At 39.4% G+C, this 19704-nt stretch overlaps 3 protein-coding genes across 3 annotated transcripts in view; 2 read left to right on the top strand and 1 right to left on the bottom strand.

Annotated features, from left to right (window-relative positions):
- Positions 1–4660, top strand: part of ell (elongation factor RNA polymerase II) — a 49376-nt gene extending 44716 nt beyond the window's left edge. Inside the window, exons 11-12 of the mRNA XM_083558165.1 lie at positions 696–740; positions 2184–4660. Coding sequence (XP_083414291.1) covers positions 696–740; positions 2184–2300 — 162 coding nt within the window. The 3' untranslated portion in view covers positions 2301–4660. The remainder of the gene's footprint in view (positions 1–695; positions 741–2183) is intronic.
- rrp36 (ribosomal RNA processing 36) overlaps positions 1–19704 on the bottom strand; it is a 101626-nt gene that overhangs the window by 75854 nt on the left and 6068 nt on the right. The gene's annotated exons all lie outside the window — the stretch shown is intronic.
- Positions 15364–17842, top strand: org (oogenesis-related gene). The gene is made up of 6 exons (XM_083557995.1): positions 15364–15519; positions 15746–15826; positions 15981–16209; positions 16349–16512; positions 17368–17478; positions 17588–17842. The coding sequence occupies exons 1-6, from the start codon at positions 15466–15468 to the stop codon at positions 17606–17608; spliced, it is 660 nt and encodes a 219-aa protein (XP_083414121.1). The 5' UTR covers positions 15364–15465; the 3' UTR covers positions 17609–17842.

The following is a 19704-nucleotide window of genomic DNA, read 5'->3' as shown; positions in this document are numbered from 1 at the left end:
GCTGTTTGTTGATGTGTTGCTTGTATAATCTCGTCAGTCTGCATGGAGAATTTTCTTTTGCCGAAGATATTTTACTGAGCCACACAAACTACACTATTTAGTGTCACTGCAGTGACACTTTGGCTCAGGTTATTAGTCCTGATAAACTCTGACAAACAAGCAACGGCAAGTTTAGGGCTTTTATCACTTTTCACATAGACACTGTGTGTGGTGAAATGGTGATTACTTAATATTGTAATGTGTAGTAATACCTGATGTGTAAAAAAAACGAAGGTAGAAAAACTTCCCAAATGTATTCTACACAATCACAGCAGGAAGTCGCAGTTTCTGCTTTGTGTCAGTTTGCTGCAAGCCACGGCATGTAAAAAGAGTATGCTTTCTCACACACAGGTGTACATGCGTTCATCAGAATGATTCACTGCGTTCATCAGAATGATTCATGAGAATGATTCAACCACTTTTTCTGAAACACTTCACCTTTCTCACTATTGGTACACCCCCCCCCCCCCAATACCTAATTTAGCAAATGGACACTCTTTTTCACACACACACACACACACACACACACACACACACACAAATGCACACTATTATTACGGGATGTTTTGTGTGGATTCAGTGCATTTTAGTTGTAGGTTTTTCTGCTACAAAATGCATTAAGGTTCACGTCCTGTAAACGTTTTATATTTTTGCAGACAATCCACAATCAAATACTTCAAGAGTATCGCAAAATAAAAAAGGTAAGTTTTTCTTTTATACCATGGAAATAGTGAGCACTCGGAGAATCCTCTTTAGAAGCGCTCTTGTAGCATTTGTCAGTTCAGTTGCTGGTAAATAATTTTGACAAAAGGCAGGTTTTGTAGCTCATTCAGTGCATAAATTATTCATCGGTAACTCACGAGGGATCTTAACATTTTTGTACCCACGTGAGCGTAGATTTTAGGTTTCAAAGGAGAGTAGTGAAAGCGTATAGAAAGCTTTAAATCTATAGGCAGTCAGTCCCCAAGACGGACATTCAAAGATCCAGTGAGCTTCAGCCGATTTTCTGAAAATATCAGTTAAAATGAGTGCTGAGCTCAATCTATGTGGCCAAGCTGCCAATTTGAAACCTGTACAAAATGTCAGTTTTGGCATTTCAACAGTGCAGTTATGTAGAAAAGGTCTTTTTTAGTTAATGTTATATATTTGGCTTCTGGCAGAAGTCTCTAAATAGTTTATGGGAGCTTTCCAGGGTATAACAATACAAAGGATTTTTCAGTGATTTCTCCACAGTATACACCAACCAGGCATAACTTTATAGCTGCCAAAACAGTTCTGTCCCTTTGAGCATTAACAGCATGAACTTCTTCAGCAATTTGAGCTGCAGTAGCTCGTCTGTTGGACCACACGGGTCAACCTTCGCTGATTGTGTTCTGTCCACACACTTTCTTCAAGCAGAACCAAAACATGACTGGGGTTGCCAGTTCTCGATACACTATTCATTTCAAGTACATTTCACAAACTTCTTAAAATAACTAGAACAAGTAGTTTGTATAATTTCCCTCCTTTTCTGTATGTAATTTGCATTGTAATCACATTGTCTATGTTACACATATATTTCGAATTTGTGGTTTTAAACGGGTCCCAATTCGGCCTATAAACAGCAAACCTGGCAACCCTGCTGACGTCACCCTAAAGGGTGTGCCTGAAGCAGCTGTGTGTTTGAATATGTGCCCGAATGCATTGCTCGTATTGGAACCGAAGCTGGCTTGTGTAAAACAGTAGAATTTTATTGCCACTGTAATCTTATTCAGGAGAAAGACTTGGACGGAGAAGCGAGTGCAGGCTAATATAGTTGTCAGCTTATAAAATAAACAGGTTTTTATTATGCTGATTTGATTTGTTTGTCAAAAAAAACTAATACATTCTGACCAGTCAGATTTGAGAATAGGACCGAGGAAACTTCTACCCGATATAATTGGAACAATGGATTAATAGCTGAATCACAGCCCTGAGTAGTACATTTACATATGTAATGTAATATGTAAACGTTTAAAAAACGGTCAGACAGACAGATTGATTGATTGATTGATTGATTTATTGATGTATGTCTGAGAGATCAATCTTGATCTCAATCAATCAAAGTATGTAGATCTGCTGTTTGGCCAGAAAACTTATCACAGTCTCCCTCTGTTTCTTCACAGACTAATCCCAACTACAGCCAAGAGAGGAACCGCTGTGAATATCTCCACAACAAGCTGGCACATATAAAGAAACTTATAGCAGAATATGATCAGCAGCAACTCCAACATTGGCACTAACTCATGTTGTGGTGTTTTTGTTTTGTTTTTTTTCCCCCTTTACCTTCTGGAATCAAGACAGTGAGAGAGACTGGATTCAGGGGAGTTTTCTGGCTTGCTCATAAACAGCAATTGCGCCGAGGAAAAATGTCATGAAGAGCGCATTCCTGCCCCCCATTACAGAGGGCCTACAGCTCTAGCGAGGGCACTACAGGCAGTTATCGGTTTTCATTTTTCCTTCCCCCCCCCCCTTTTCCCGGGGGGAGAGGTGGGTGGTGTTTTATAGCACATAGGTCTCGCGAAGAACCGAAGACCTTGGAAATTGTTTTTTCTCCCTTTTGCTTTATAAACTTGGGCAGGCAACACTGAAACTGATTTCTCAACATTTCTTACTTTGTTTATTAAAAGAAATTACGAGAAAAATCATGTTTCCCTATATATTGAATGGAAGGTACTCATTATTTATTCTTTCGTCTTCCTGGGGGTTTATACCAGATTTGTTGTACACTCCTCAGTATGAGCTCAACTTTTTTTTTTTCTTTTCAAAGCTAAAAAACAAAAAAAACTAAAAAATTTCAGTATTTTATGCAAATGCTGCCTTTGTTTCCAGGTAGTCCATAGTTTGCAGTTCATTACTACATTAAGTTTATTCTCTGGCTTATGCAGGGACTCTAATGAATATCTCAAGCCAAGCCAGTTTAGCCTATTTTACACTGTGTGTGATATTGTACCGGTCTCTTCCATGCTATGGATGTTAATGATATGCCTCCAGGTGGAACATTGGTGTCTACGTGTAAAGGCTTTGACTGTATGCTGTTGCTTTAATTCCTGGCTTGGTTAAACCTGCTATGCCAAAGGTGGCCATTATCCTGAATTAAGATGATGGGTGTGTGTCTGAACGTCAGCCGTCTGGGTTCACTCCTGCCCATCTATAAGGAAGTTACTATTGAAAATGTGCAAAAGCATTACACCAGCCTTGACGGACTTGGTTTTCAAGTCATGCTAATCAGGTAAATTGTATATGATTCCTCAAATATGGCTGTATCCCTTTAACGTATCAAGATTGCGCGCGCACACGGTGAGATCCAGAGAGTAAGCTGAAGTTTGAGCTGCACATGTGCTGGACAGTGTTTTTATTTGCCAGCCCTTTTTTCTTTTTTTCTTTTGCTAATGCAGAGCTCTTTTGTTTGGAGAAATCTGTAGATGCAGTCTATAAAGATTCCCCCCTCCCCATACTACACACCATGCAGTTCTGTAACTGACCTTTAAGCGCCAGCATTTCGAGATGACTGCGAACTCGCCGCCGCCGGATCAGTCTCTGAGTATTCGTCATCCTTAGTATTCGCCTTTCGGTTGCATCAATGCCGAGAACCGAGTCAGAACTTCTATCTGTCTGTAAAGATGTCTAAAGAATTATTTTCAAGTTAAAAAGCTGTCTAGAAATCTTTCACCCTGTTCAATCAGATTTCTGATCTTGGGCTTTTTATGTTTAAATATTAAAATTCTGCACTTTGCACAGCCTCTTGCTGTTACTCTTACCTGGGTTTTGCTGCAAGGAGACTTTTGTCTTGTCCATCTTAGAGCATGCTTTTGTGAATGTGTTCAGGAAAAAAAAACAGACCAGAACTTGTACCATGGGTTTATTATGACTGTAGAAGGGTATTCCAGTTCTAATAAAACCCAAAGTGATGCCAACGTTTCCAACTTCGGAACAACATCCCCCCCCCCCCTCCCCCCCCCATTCAGTGTGAGGAGCAACCTCTCACCTTGTATTAGCTTCAGTTAATCATGATTACAGTATTGATTTGGCATTTATTTCGATTTGACAGTGCATTGTGATGGCCAGGGGACTTCCTGTTTAGTTGACGAGATATTTGTAGGTCTTTTGGAAATTTTAAACCCCAATTTGAAACGAAACTCCATTTTCAATATAGCCTTAAATAGAACTTTGACTCTACAGACCACCAGGATTTTATGTTCATCCTGAACATAGTTCTAATCGGTGCTAAATCTAATTGGTGCAAGCTGCGAACGAGAACACTGTTACACCCTTGCGTTTATTGAGGACTCCTCTCAATCTTCAATTGGTCTTAGTTTCAATATTTATTTACTTTTGCTTTCGTTCTGCTGTCAATGAGATTCGCTTCAAATATGCCAAATGTAGTGGAAGAGTAGTGGATGATGAAACATGCTGCTGTTTTAACAAAAAGAAACCCGGGGGAGGCTTTTGGAAACAAGTTTTAATGTTAATGCTGAAACCCAAAGCGTGCTTTTCTTTTTTTTTTTTCTTTTTTTCTTTCTTGTTTTTTTTTATTTTATAAATGTTCAGGACTGGGACTGAAATTTGTCTTAGAACTTCAATAAAATTCTCCAACCTTTTACATTTTGTGGTAGTTTTAATGTTCTTTGAGAGCCATGTTTCTCCTCCTGATCCTTTCGCACCATTTTGGGGAGGTTTTTCTTGCCACGGTCACCACTGGCTCAGTCATTAGGAATAAACTTGGTTATAAGGAACAAGCTTAAAGGCTTTATAATCGCTTTATCTCCGAAAAACTGCTTTAAAACAATTTCCATTGTTAAAAGCGTTCTACAAATAAAAGTTAAATGAATTTAACTACACTGCAGTATAGTATAAAGTAAGAAAAAACACCAAAAAGATGCAGGACAGTGGTGCTCCAGGACCAGAACTGACAAACACTGCTTTAGCACAAACCTCATAGCTATGGATTGTTGTATTTTAAATGTTTTCATTCACTAGGTTGAAGCAGAGGCTGAAACTACTGTAGTTTGTTCTTGCAGTATAATTAGAAGACCCAGATAAAGGTTTTCTTACCTAAGGTTTTGATACCTAATAAAGGTTTAAAAAACTGCCAATGAATGTGAGGTCTTTTTTATAAAGTAGAAATAAATAACACTCCTCTTGGGGCTCATTTGGTTTATGCAGAAATATTACACACTCGCCCACACCTTTACAAGGAGAATGTGATTTATGTTCACTTATCATGATAAACGTTTGGAGACACCTGACTACGAGGTGGTACCAAAAAGTTTTGTGACCAGTTTTTTAACACGCCAACAGATGGCAGCACAAGGCTGCATGCACAGTCACAGAGCCCCCACCTTCATAAGTCATTGTGCACATCGGGAGCTGTGCAACTGGTGCTTTTCTGACCACGTGCGTTACCACGTCTATCTAATTCATTATGGACCGCAAGTCACCGAGCTTACCTCACATTCGAGTTTCTTGTGGGAAACATGATCTCACTTTCGCACCCATTCTACCCGCCCTCTTCCCGAAGAGAAAGCTCCTCCAGCTCAGCGTTTAAAAAAAAAAAAAAAAAAAAAACCTCCAGGACACATTCCAGAAGTGTCAGGAATGCTGGGAGCACTGTATTGCATTCAAGGGGACTATTTTGAAGGTAATGTGTGTAAATGTAAATAAATAACATACTGGCCTCTGATCAGGGTTTTGTCTCCTTACTTGTTTTGCTCGACCTTAGTGCAGCTTTTGACACCATTGATCACACTATACTGCTTGCTAGACTTGAGAACGTTGTTGGAATAAAGGGAACAGCTCTCTCTTGGCTCAGGTCTTATTTGACTGATCGCTATCAGTTTGTTGATGTAAATGGTGAGTTCTCCACACACTATGAGGTAAAGTTTGGTGTTCCTCAAGGATCTGTCTTAGGCCCACTGCTTCTCTCTTTATATATGCTGCCTCTTGGTGAAATTATTCATAAACATGGGATTCGCTTCCATTGCTATGCAGATGACACACAGCTGTATATTTCAGCAAAGCCAGATGAGCGAGATCAGCTTAACAATGTTGAGAAGTGTGTAAAGGACATTAGACAGTGGATGCTCGATAACTTTCTTCTGCTAAACTCAGATAAGACGGAAGTACTTTTACTAGGACCACATGCAGCTAGAAGTAAACTTTCCGATTACGTAGCATCTCTGGATGGTGTTTCTGTTTCAGCGTGTACGGCTGTCAAAGACCTTGGTGTGATTATTGACCCGAGTCTTTCCTTTGAGTCTCACGTGAATAATATTACCAGGATCGCCTTCTTTCACTTTAGAAATATTGCTAAAATTAGAAATATGTCGTTACAGGATGCAGAAAAACTAAAACTAGTTCATGCTTTTGTTACTTCTAGATTAGACTACTGTAACGCTTTACTGTCTGGGTGTGCGAGTAAGTGCATAAATAAGCTTCAGTTAGTTCAGAATGCAGCAGCAAGAGTCCTCACTAGATCTAGGAAATATGACCACATCACCCCTGTTTTAATCAGTCTACACTGGCTCCCAATCAAATCTCGCATTGATTATAAAATATTACTACTGACATATAAAGCACTTAACGGTCTCGCACCGCAGTATCTGAGTGAACTTCTCTACCAGTATGATCCTCCACGCCTACTTAGATCAAAAGGTGCAGGCTATCTGTTGGTTCCTCAAATAATGAAGACTACAGCAGGGGGCAGATCTTTCTCTTATAAAGCCCCACAGTTATGGAACAGCCTTCCAACCAGTGTTCAGGACTCAGACACAGTCTCAGTGTTCAAGTCGAGGTTGAAAACTTATTTATTTAGTCAAGCCTTTTATCAGTAGATTTTTCTTAGGTAAAGGCTCAGATCTGAAGGGAGCATGGATATAGAGTGTTTGGTGAACTGGTATATTTGTATGCTGTCGTCCCCTCACATTCACACGTTCACTCGGGTTTGTTGACGGTGGTGTGGTGGGTCGTCTCTTATCCCAGGGATCCCTCATGTCTGTATTACCTTCTGGTTCTCCCTTTTAGTTATGCTGCCATAGCGAGTCTTGCCGGAGTCCAAACTGCACAGTGACATTAACTTTCATACAACAATAAGGACACTTAATAATCCATATCCTTCTCTTCCTGTCACCCTCTTCTCTCTCTCTCTCTCTCTCTCTCTCTCTCTCTCGGTCGAGTTAAACATGCTCCTGAGGCTCCAGTGACCACTGTTCCTGCCCCTCTCCCCTCCGTGGATCTTCACACTTCTGTGCAGCTTGGGACGGTCTCTCATCAACACCTTGGGTGGATTCCATGTAATTGCTTTGAGGATGGATTGGACTGTAGTTGGTGTCGGCGGTCTGCTGCACTGACTCGGAGTGCAGTTTGCTTCTGATCGTCATCACTGCACCCCGCAGCATTGTATATCTGCTTCAAATAGACATTTGGTGCAACCCAGATGAGGATGGATTCCCTCTTGAGTCTGGTTCCTCTCAAGGTTTCTTCCTTATGCCATCTCGGGGAGTTTTTCCTTGCCACAGTTGCTCATCAGGGACAAACATACTTACAAAGAACATATTTACGTTTAATCACCACATTATCTGTGTAAAGCTGCTTTGAGACAATGTTCATTGTTAAAAGCGCTATACAAATAAAAATGAATTGAATTGAATTGAACTTTCTTGTAAACAGCTAGTCTCGAAACTTTATAATGCCAGCTTGTATAAGATTACTATGTGCTTTTTGTACATCCACTCTTCTGGAATGATGTTCCACTAGATTTTAGTGTGTACTTGTGGAGATATGTGCATTAGGAACGACAGACTGGTTTAAGGTGGAGGTTGCATTGCATCAAGGGTCAGCTCTGAGCCCTTTCCTGTTTGCAGTGGTAATGGACAGGTTGAAGGACGAGGTCAGACAGGAATCTCACTGGACTATGATGTTTGCGGATGATATTGTGATTTGTGTTGAGAGTAGTGAGCATGTTGAGAAGAGCCTGGAGAGGTGGAGGTACACGCTGGAGAGAAGGGTAATGAAAGTCAGTAGGAGTAAGACAGAGTACATGTGTGTGAATGAGAGGGTGGGCAGTGGAGTGGTGCGGTCGCAGGGAGAAGAGGTGGAGAAGGTGGAGAAGTTCAGGTACCTGGGGTCAACAGTGCAAAGTCATGGAGAGTGTGTTAGAGAAGTAAAGAAAAGAGTGCAGGCAGGGTGAAGTGGGTGGAGAAGAGTGATAGCAGGAGTGATTTGTAATAGAAGAGTATCTGTAAGAGTGAAAGGGAAAGTTTATAGGACTGTGGTGAGACCTGTGATGTTGTATGGATTAAAGACAGTGGCATTGAGTAAAAGACAGGAGGTGGAGCTGGAGGTAGCAGAGCTGAAGATGTTGAGGTTTTCATTGGGAGTGATGATGAAGGACAGGATTAGAAATTTGTTTATTAGAGGGACAGCGCATGTAGAACGTTTTGGAGACAAGGTAAGGGAGGCGAGATTGAGATGGTTTGGACATGTGCAGAGGAGAGACATGGGGTATATCGGTAGGAGAATGCTGAGGATGGAGCTGCCAGGAAGAAGAAAAAGAGGAAGACCAACAAGGAGGTTTATGGATGTGGTGAGGGAAGGCATGCAGGTAGTTGGTTTGAAAGAGGCAGATGTAAAGGACAAAATGTGTGCCAGTTTGTAGAAAACCAACATAAGGCTGAAAAAGTCAAGTGTATGTGGGAAATAATAAATGTAATTTGTTATCATTGCTTTTCAAGCAGGAGAATTTTGTACATTTTTAGGAGCGTGCTAATGCCTGAAAGTTGCAGCCTGCAGACTCCCTCATAAGTCCTATACCACTTCTGATGGCTCAATACTACGCCAATCTCCACATTTACTTTCCTGTAACTTGATTATAATTAACAGTGTGCAAGTGTTTTATTGGTTTACTTTAAACTAGTAGTCAAGATCATTGTAGACAGTTTCCATCTGACTAATTTCAGAAATTTGAAAAAGACACCTTCACCTTTACCTTCAATGGCCGGAAAACCCCCTGAACCCGCACCACATAACCATGCAACTGAGGCCTGCTCTACAAGCAGCGACTCTGGATTCAGGGGCTTCGTCTACACCCCGTGGCACCACTTCTCTGAGCGAAGTCACGCAGGTTATTGATGCGGGGTCCCTGAAACGAGAATTGTTAAGCACGTTAAGACAAGACATTGTGGAGATCTTTAAAACCGAACTCCGAGCGGCACTGGGTGATGATTTGTCCACACTTAGAGCTTGCACACTTAACCGCTGAGTTTGTCTCATTGGAAAACAAGTGTGAGAACCTTGAATCTTGGTCACAACGGAATAACATTAGTATAGTCGGGGTTCCTGATGACACTGTAAATTGTGTGCTTGACCCAGTGCTAGATAGATCTAGTTCATGACCAATATCTCAGTCAGCTATGTCAAAATTATTTTCTGACTTTATAATCCAGAACAGGTTGCTTGACCCTTGGAGAGTTTATAATCCTTCAGTTAAAAAATTATCTTTCCTCCGTTTAGTCCATCAATCATACTAAAAAAAAAGACAATATTTTCATAGATAGCAGCTTGAATTCGTTTGTTGCTGCCGTTGATTACACAAGTATTTGAATATCAAACCATGCGCCATTATTTTCTGATATTCAGTTGCTCACACAGATCCATTCCCACCCTTTGAAGGTTTAATTCTCTATTGTTGGCAGATGATTCTTTTCAATCAGAACCTTCTTCCTTACTCTGGGAGTCACTGAAGGTCTTCCTCAGGGGAAAAATGTATTTATACTCTTCACATTGCAATAGGACCAGGCTTGTAGAACTCACGTCTGCTATTGATATCCTTGATGAAGAGTGTGCATCCAATCCTTTATCAGAAGTGTTTAAGAAACGCCTTGACCTTAAAACAGAATTTAATTTCATCTCCACTAAAGACGTAGAGCAACTGTTATTGCAGACTTGGTACTTACTATGAATATGGGGTTAAAGCGATCGACTGTTGGCTCACCATTTGAAACATTAATCTGCCTCTAGTTTGATTTCTAAAATTAATCATCATGTCAGATTAATTAAGATTCAGGAAGCATCCAAATCATTTTATACTTCTTTGTATAAATCTGAATTTCCGTCTGATGCTTCTATTATGAATCAGTTTCTGTCCAGCCTTGATTCCTCAAAATAAATAAAGCCCTGGGACCTGATGGGTTTCCTATAGAGTTTCACAAGAAATGTATTGATAAATTGGCACCTTTACGTTTGTTGATGTTTAAGAAATCCTTGGAAAATGGTTTGCTGTGACCAACTACCCTGACTCAAGCTTTGATAGCTCTTTTTGAAGAGTGATAAAAATCCAACCTTTTTGTGGTTCCTATCGGCCCTTATCTTTGGTAAATGCTAATGTAAAAGTTCTGGCAAAAACTATAGCCTTGTGTGTGGAGAGGGTGTTGCCCAGTATTAATTCAAAACGGTTTTGAAAAAAAGGAACAAAACAGTTTTATCAAAAGACGTCAGTTATTTTGTAATACTCGTACTCTTTTAAATATTATTCACTCGACGCGTTCCGAGAAGTTACCTGTGATTGTGATCTCAATGGAGAAAGCATTTGATAGGAAGTATGGGTAAAGTGGGAGTATGTATTCGTTATACTTAAAAAAAAAAATTGGTTTTTGGTAATAAATGTAATAGCTGGGTCAAATTACTTTACACATCACCACAAGCCAGTATTCAAACAATCTGTGTTCAGATTATTTTACACTGGAACGTGGGACACGTCAAGGTTGCCCATTATGGCCATCTCTATTATCTCCATCCATGTTTTGGCCATTGGCTATTTCATTGAGATCCTCGGCTTTATATAAGGGTGTCATTAGAAATGGTTTCTCTACAGTATGTATCTGATTCTGTATCTTGTCCATTCTTGCTACAATTAGCTCCTTCTCTGGAAATAAATACAAATTTCAGAAGAGCAAATCCTATTAACACAGCTGTTTTGCACCTTAAACATCTGGACATGCCCTTCAAAATCACTCCCTCTGGATTTAGGTACCTTGGTATTATTGTGACACGTACATTCTTATGTACATACAAAACATCACTCATAGAACAAAATTTTGGATCAATAAACCTAAGAAAAAACCCTGAATAAATGACTGCTTAATTTCTCTTCACATTTGTATTTACAGCATTATCATAATAGGCTGTATATTAACTTGATGGGAGAAAACCAGTTATTCTATGTGAAATCAAACACTGTGCACCACCATATCGCTGAAATGGTGCAATCTTCGTTTCAAAACACCTCTGCAAAGATTTTAGTAAGATTGGTAGTCGATTCAGGCTCCTCCTATAGAAGCACTGAATCTTTGACTATTGGGGGTCACCCCTTCTACTATCCCCTTTGTTTAAAGCAGATGGGTTCCCTTTTGTGTAGGTTTCTTCTTCATGCCATCTCAGAGTGTTTTTCCTTGCCGCAGTCGCCACTGGCTCACTCATTAGAGACAAACATGAATTATTTTAAACAACTTTTTAACCGCTTTATCTCTGGAACGCTGCTTTGAGACAATGTCCATTGTTAAAAACACTACAAATAAAAATGTATTGAATTGAACAAATCTTATGATCAGGGCTCCACAAACTTGTGTCCAGACAGTGTATTTTGTTTTTTGGGTTTGTGGGATGGACTTTGGTGGTCCGGCCCCTTTGTATCAATCTACTTTTAGGGCTCTGTAAACACTCTACATACTGAAATGACTTAACAAACTGTAACAAAAGAAGATAAAGGGATGCTATGACACAAAACTACTACATTACTACAATTTCTCAGTTTTACAGAACTGAAAAAAAACCACAGAAGGTGTTTGTTTATGACTGGATTCAAAGCTACAGTTGAAGCTGACGTTCTAATTCTTACGGATAGAACTATTTCGCTTTTTGGTTTTGTCTGTGTGAGCAGTAGTTAGACTGGCTTGCATTTCCGATACAGCTAGACTCGACTGAACCACAGAGGCTGATAATGTGAACTTAATTTTCTGACACATTTCAGCAACACTGAAACAAAATGCTTTCATGGGAATCGTGGCAGTCCTTCAGTCTCTGCTGTGCTTCATCAGATATCAAAAGAAATCAAAATTGTAATTTATTAAAAGAGTATACAAGAATATATATGGGATCTAAACCTTACAGTACAATATAAAACATGTTTGCAGTGAACTGATTTAATATTCAATTAGAATTATTGTATCATTCAATTCAATTTCATTAAATTAATTAATTTGTATAGTGCTTTTAACACTGGACAATATCTTAAAGCAGATTTACAGAAACAGAGGTTATGAAGTTGGAATTTTAACATGTAGTGCCTATTGTTTTTTATAAGTTCATCCCTAATGAGCAAACCAGTGTTGACTGTGGCAAAGAAAAAACTCCCTGAGATGGTATGAGGAAGAAACCTTGGGAGGAACCAGTAATATCTATTCATTACAGTTTTGTAATTGTTGAGCTGTTCAGCTGAGTGATTAAATGCACTTAAATGAAGAACTTGTTCATGCAAACCCTCGTCCTGAACAATCGTAGCAGACTGTTGTTATAATTCCAGTCCAAATGAGTTGCTCAGTAACTTTATGGATCTTTAGGCCGTTCATGTGGAACCATCCTCATCTGCACAGAGTGATCTCCAAATGAAGAGAACTCCATCCAGATGTAGGGCATCGAGAGGAATCAGGTGAAAGTAAAGGACAGGAACACTAGTCACTGGTATATACAGTGCCTGTCAAATGTTTGATTGCTTTTTTTTTTTTTTTTTCGCAATATCCTTGCCATCATTTAAAATTAAAACTGATTAAACTACATGTGTGTTAAATGGTTGGACCACACACCTTCCAGCCAATCAAATAATGTATATTATACCATAGGATGATTTACAGTTTTTCTCAGTTGCTTTGAAGCATTTCTCAAATCAGAAATTAAATTGTTCAGCCTCCACATCATGCCGTCACAAATGCTTTTGTACTTTCATTTAAAGTTGTTTCCTACATTATTAATTGTTTGTCATCCATACATTCAATCTTATATTAGACTGGTTGTCACCTGAAGAATCTTAAACCCCGAAACATCTCGGCATCAGTCAAGCCATTGAATGCAAAATGGTTAAACCAGTTGTCAGAATCTGTCAGGCTTAAATTTCTATTCAACTTTTTTTGTAAATGTGTATCGAATTGATGAATTGTGCAGGTTATTCTTGAATGTCACTAATGAAGGGAAGTTTTACGGTATCAAGATCAAAAGAACAGAACACAGAATAACAATTTATGAAAATTTACTAACAACCAAAAAAACGTACGAACACCTGTACAGAATCCTGTCGGTCTCTTGCACATACAGTAACGTGAACGTTTGTGCTGTTTGAAATTCATAGATGCCAAACAGAAGAAATTCCACCTTGTGAATTTTCAACTCATTGTAACCCAAAATGTAGTTTATATCAGGAAACACTGAAACTGTACGCAGTCACAATGACAACATGACCACACATTTTGACGATCTTGTTTGTGGACAATGACAAAAGGACTTGTTACTCTGAATGGAATCACATGTTCATTGGCACAAATATTTACTTTTGGGAGATGAAGAAAGTACAGGCTTTTGCATGCAATTCATTGTTTGTACAAATTGCTTTGAGAAATGCATTTAATGGTGTGTAAATATTTAGGATGATTCAAGAAATGCTTCAAAGCAAGTGGGAAAAATTCTTGAAATTTTACATATGCAAGTGTGATGTCATTTTTTTTATTTTGAACAGCTTTCCTGGACATTATTTAGAGGTTTTCAGAATAATAAAAAAAAAAAAAAAAATTACACTCAATATTTTGTAACATTTTCTTCTGCGGCAATTACAGATGAGTTGTCTCGGGATGCGTCTTTGCTCTTTGCAAGTTTAACATTTTGCTTCTTTTCCAATGATTAAACTGGAATTTTTTTAAATCATGAAATACTTTTTTTTTTATATTATATATTATTATTATTAACAGCAAAAGGGGATTAAAAGTCAAAGACAATGTTCAAAAATGCAGATACAAATCTTAGTCTGATGTCCATCTATTGTCGATCTAATGTCCTACCCATGAGTGATTATTTTCCTCTATAACACCACGTCCATGTTTTCCAAATGCCGTGGTGGACAAAGAAGACAAAGTAAAGATTCACTCTGTAAATTATGACTGCAGTAAAAGTAAAAGTGTCCCTTTAACCTTTCACTTGAGAAAAAGTACATAAGTATTTGCCTTCAAATGTACGTAAGTATCCAAAGTACTATAATCGATTATGGCTATAATGTTTCTATCATTTTTGTCGTGTTTATTATCAAGTTTGAATCAGGAGTTTGTTTTATCATTTATTCTTCTCAAAATGTTCTGCTTGCTCTTGAATGTTATGTTGGTGATAAGCAGAAACGCCAAGCGGCAATTAAAACGTTTTCCTTCACTCATAAATAACGACTGATTTCTCAAAATGTATTTGATTAAAAGTACGATATCTGACTTTGAAATGTACTGAAGTAAAAGTTTCCCCAAATGGAAATAAGTAAAGAACAGATACATTAAAACACTGTCTAATTCACTTCTCTATTAAAGCAAGTGATATTTTTAACTTACTTGGTCAGGGCTCCTCTTGGTGATTGGGTCAGAGCACTGATTACTTTCCATGAATTTACAAGGGACGCACCATGCAGATGTCCTCCTGCTGTTATTGGGAGCTGACAAGTGAAGATGAGCATGATGAAGATGGGGATGAAGAAACAGAAAAAGGCAGAAGGACAAGGTCAGCCTGGTCTTCTGTGAGTTCCCACATCTTGTCTTGTTTTGTCTCGTCTATGTGGCCCTGTCTTCAGCAGGTTGTGTGTAGAGTTTCCACAGAGCCCTAGCTTGGGCATGGATCACACATCAATCCGAGGAAGTTAGAGATCAGTCAGAGGGAAGGGAAACAGAGCCAGGCATGAAAACATACATCCCTACCTGCTGTTCAACTTTAGCTCATAGGATGAAGTGGCATCTGAGTGCAACTGGAAATCGAATCTAAGTTGGAACCTGTTCAATTTCGAAGGGAGTGTATTATTAATTATTAATGTATTTTTATTTAATCAATAATTTTTTAATTGTTTTATGTTGTAATATTTTTATTCTGGTGTTCTGATTTGCAAAAAAAATAAAATATTGAGCCAATTTGCAAAACTCCATTTGATGAAGCTGCACATTGTACTGGTGTTTGGGGGGTGGGGTGGGATGGTCTGATTGGTCTTGGTCACATGACTAATTAGCACCGTGTAGTGTGTTGCTTGATTGTGATTGGCTGAACACTTGCAACCCAAGACTACATGTAAGGCACTAAAGGTGTGTGTTTGTATGGAGCTAGCTAAAGTGTGTGTGTAGCATTATGAGCTCTGAGTGCAGCTACACCGTTGAACCCGGGAGCAGTGAGGGCCAGAAGGCAAGTGTGTTTGTTTTTTAGTAGTATGCTGCAAAAGTATTTGTCCTAAATTGACCCTAAATTGTCTATGAAGCTCCTTGCATACTTTTGAAAGAGTTTGTGAGCTACTTCTTGATGTTTGTGTGCAATTTAGTGTTTCTGTTGAGAGAAATTGTTCCAGGCTTTGGTTTGAATGCTGAAGTCAGTGCATGTGTTCACTCTTGTCTTGATTATTGTCCCCTTGCAGAGTAAAGCTGTGGTGAAAAGAGATGGTGTGATTGCATCAGTCTTCTGTCGAATTTCACAGTTTTGGCCAGTCCGCTTTGTGGTAACTTTCATTCACGTGTGCTTTTAGTACCAGTTGAGCACAGGATTGTTTGCTTGATTAGATTTTTAAGCAAAAAAATTATTTTATTTTTCCATGGCCCTTGAGCTGAGTAGTGTGTATGGGGGTGTGTTTTTTGTTTTGCAATCATTTTCAGGTGCACGGATTCCGGTCCTTATGGTGGTTCTTTGGCTTCTCCTCCCCTGGAAAAGCTTCCTCACCTTCATGTGACTGGGACAAAAGTTCCCCCAATGCACGCCAGTGTCGCTCCGGTCGGAAGCGTCTGGGAAGAACCACACGTTTACTGCTTTCCATCCTGCCCCGGAGGATCCAGAGTGCTCTCAGCTTCCCGGTGTGCACCAGCATCGGCTGCTCCGTGTCTCCAGGTCTGATGTGTGCTTAAATACGTGAGATCACAATGCAGCCATTTTAGATAAAAAACCGGGAGACTTTCACAAAGTTGTAGGCTTCCTGTGGAAATTTTACTTGTTTTTCCTTTTTCTCTACCTTTTTTTTTTTTTTTAGAGGTGCGCTGTTCTCCCACTAAGCCCTGTGGGAAAGGCAATAAAAGGAAGCAGGACGATATGGATGATGACGATGCTGAAGCAGAGCTGGAGCAGCAGTCTTGGGTGGAGGCACTCAATCAGGAACTGACTGATGAGGACCAGCCGACTGATCCTGACTATGAAGTATGGAAATTCTAACCTTACTCGGAAGTTGGGAAAGTGTCCTGACCTGTAGAAAAGCAGGCTTTTATTGCGTTTTTCAAAGTATGTACAGTTGTTTCATAGTCTGTACAAGTGTTCAGGGTAAAGTAAAATAGTTGACAAAATCCAAGATATGAGAATTGTAGCATTTTATTTGTATAGCACTTTTAACAATGAACATTGTCTCAAAGCAGATTTACACAGATAATGTGGTGATAAAAAAAAAGTTCTTTAAAAGTGTAAGTTTGTCCCTGATGAGTGAGCTGTTGAAGAATGTGGCAAGGAAAAACTCCCCGAGAAATTGAGAGGAACCAGACTCAAGAGGGAACCACATCCTCATCTGGGTTGCACAGAATGTCCATTTATAGCAGCTATACGATGTTGCTGTGCAGTGATGGTGATCAGAAGCAAACTGTAGTCCTGCCACAACACATTGGAACACCAGCTGAAATACTGGCAATGTTTGACTCGACATCAGGGTCTCCTTGAGAAACCTTCTCTTAGAACAGCATGCAGATGTAACCATCGATATCCTTCGAGTCGGCCACTGGTTGCCATTTAATTTTTTCCCCCTAATAAATGGTGTCCAACAGAATCGCTGCAGTGTCGGTTTACTAATTTTAGCACTGTGCTGATGTGCCAAGACTATTTTCTGATTACTAAATCCTAAAATAAAATAAGATTTAACAAAATCCTTCATCCATTTCATGTCTCAATTCTGTGATTTCTCAAAATATTACCATTTAACCTCATATTGATGGCTTTATTCTCATTTTTTTTTAAGTGCCATGAAAATGCTGTCGGGATTAAGCCCAGTTTTTTTTTTCCCCCTTGCAGCCGAGTGCAGTTGAGACTGATAGCGAGGAATACCGGTCACACAACGATACCGAGAGTGATATTGAAGTGGAGAAGGGTGTCGTCGTGATCCAGGATTTGGAGACCATCCAGGTGAACACTGCATCAGATGTGACCTGCTTAAAAAAGTTTCTTTTTTATTTTTAATGTTCAGTTGTCTATTTTAACTGATTAGTTTTATTTTCTCCCAACCCCCATTTAGGAACCCCTAACGGAGAAGTGATGGCAGTGGGGATGGAATGTGTTACATATATTTATAGAAAAAAGTAATGTTCATTCGTATTCTATACATTTCCAAGTCTGAAGCTAGTAATTACCCATGTTTCAGTTTTCTGGTCGTTGTCTTGTCAAAGGCTTCCTGGCTTGATTGTTCCTTTTTTTTTTTTTTTTTTTTTTCTGTGTGTTCAGTGTCTTGTATTTGATTTTCTGAAATAAACTGTAATCAATTTTGGCTCAATCTTTTTTTTTATGCATTTACATCATCCTTCCACTTGCAAGAACATTTTGACACGTTCTTTTGATGGTTTTCAGAATATTTTTGCTCGACTGCTACAGTGTGCACATCTACTTTCTTCATAATTTGATAAACTCTAGGTATTTCATACTTTGAAAAAAGGAAGGGACACGCAATGTCAACCACTGGTGGGATCTATTAACTGTGTTCAGATTTGAACCTTCAGCATGCCCCCCTCCATCGAGTAACTGCCACTTCCTGTTCCGATACCATGTGATTTTTGAGCTCTGGTGCATTGTGAGGTCTTTGTTATGCGTTTGACTTAAACAAAACACATGCAACCTGTTAATTTTGCAAATACATTTGACATTTATGGCCTGAGAATGAGGGGCCTTGCTCAAGGGTCCACTAGTGGCAGCTTGGTGGTGCTTGGATTTGAACCTCCCAAAACACAGTAACTCAAACGGTGTACTGTTTTTAGTTCGCATAAACAACCGTGTGTACATTTAGAATGGAATTTGCCTTGATGGCTGCTCATGCCATCGATTTACAATTTTTATTTTTGCATTCCTTTTGGATTGTGTTTTAATATGATAACTTTTTTAATCTTTATTTCTAAAATAATTAATGCAGTTGAAATGTCTGATAATTGCATTTAATAGACTAGCTACCTGTAAGGTTTCCTGGTGGTCTAGTGGTTAGGATGCGGCGCTCTCACTGCTGCAGCCGGGTTCGATCCCCGGTCAGGGAACCAACCCCAGCCATTAGGGTTGCACAAGCCTTAGCACCGGTCCCAAGCCCGGATAAATGGGGAGGGTTGCGTTAGGAAGGGCATTCAGCGTAAAAACGTGCCAAATCAAACATGCGGATGGTCCGCTGTGGCGCCCCCTAATGGGAGAAGCCTAAAGAAAGTTTTACCTGTAAACTGTGATTGTTAGGGTTGTTTTTTTTTTATTAAAACCACAAGGTGCATTAACAGTTAGAGTTGTAAAAAGGGGTCTGGGATAATCCTGCCCCAGTTATATTACGAAATGGCATTGAAAGGTTTATCTAAATCATTGAGTCCTCACTTAATGATTTAGGAAAACCTTTTAATGCCCTTCCTAACGCAACCCTTCCCATTTATCCGGGCTTGGGACCGGCACTAAGGCTTGCGCAACCCTAATGGCTGGGGTTGGTTCCCTGACCAGGGATCGAACCCGGCTGCAGCAGTGAGAGCGCCGCATCCTAACCACTAGACCACCAGGGAACCTTACAGGTAGCTAGTCTATTAAATGCAATTATCAGACATCACAACTGCATTATTTTAGAAATAAAGATTTAAAAAGTCAGCTTATAACATTTAAAACCACCAAATATTGTGTAGTTTCTTTCATGCCACCAAAAAAAAAGCTCAGACTCAAGCCCTGGACTCCATATATCCTCTAAAGGTGGGGTGAGGGTCCTAAAACCAAGACTGTAGCAGCAGATTCTTTTAACTTCTGTAAGTAGTGAGGTGACTAGATCAGTTTGTGACCTGAGGAACTTAGAGGTCAAGTCAACACTGTCCTGTTCAACACATTCTTAAACCGTTATTTTTTGCTGCCTTCAGGGATCACAATTGATATAAAAATGGTGAAACTTTGTCTTTGGTAATGTTGAGGTAGGTGGAAAATGCCACATTACTCATGCACTACACACCCAGCCTACATACAAACCAGTCCAGCTTCTTTCATTGCTTAATGGTCTTGCACCCATTGTAAGTGCTTTCACTGGTGCACCAGTATCAGCATGAGCACTCTGAGCAGCTCTTGGAATGGGATAACCTTAGATCCCACACCTCAATAATTCTTGGATACCCATGACTTATTTTATGTCCATTTTTC

Source organism: Silurus aristotelis, assembly GCF_946808225.1.
Source record: "Silurus aristotelis genome assembly, chromosome: 13".
Classification (NCBI taxonomy): Eukaryota; Metazoa; Chordata; class Actinopteri; order Siluriformes; family Siluridae; genus Silurus; species Silurus aristotelis.
Note: the sequence above shows the minus strand (reverse complement) of the source record. Positions and strands in the feature narration are given on the sequence as shown.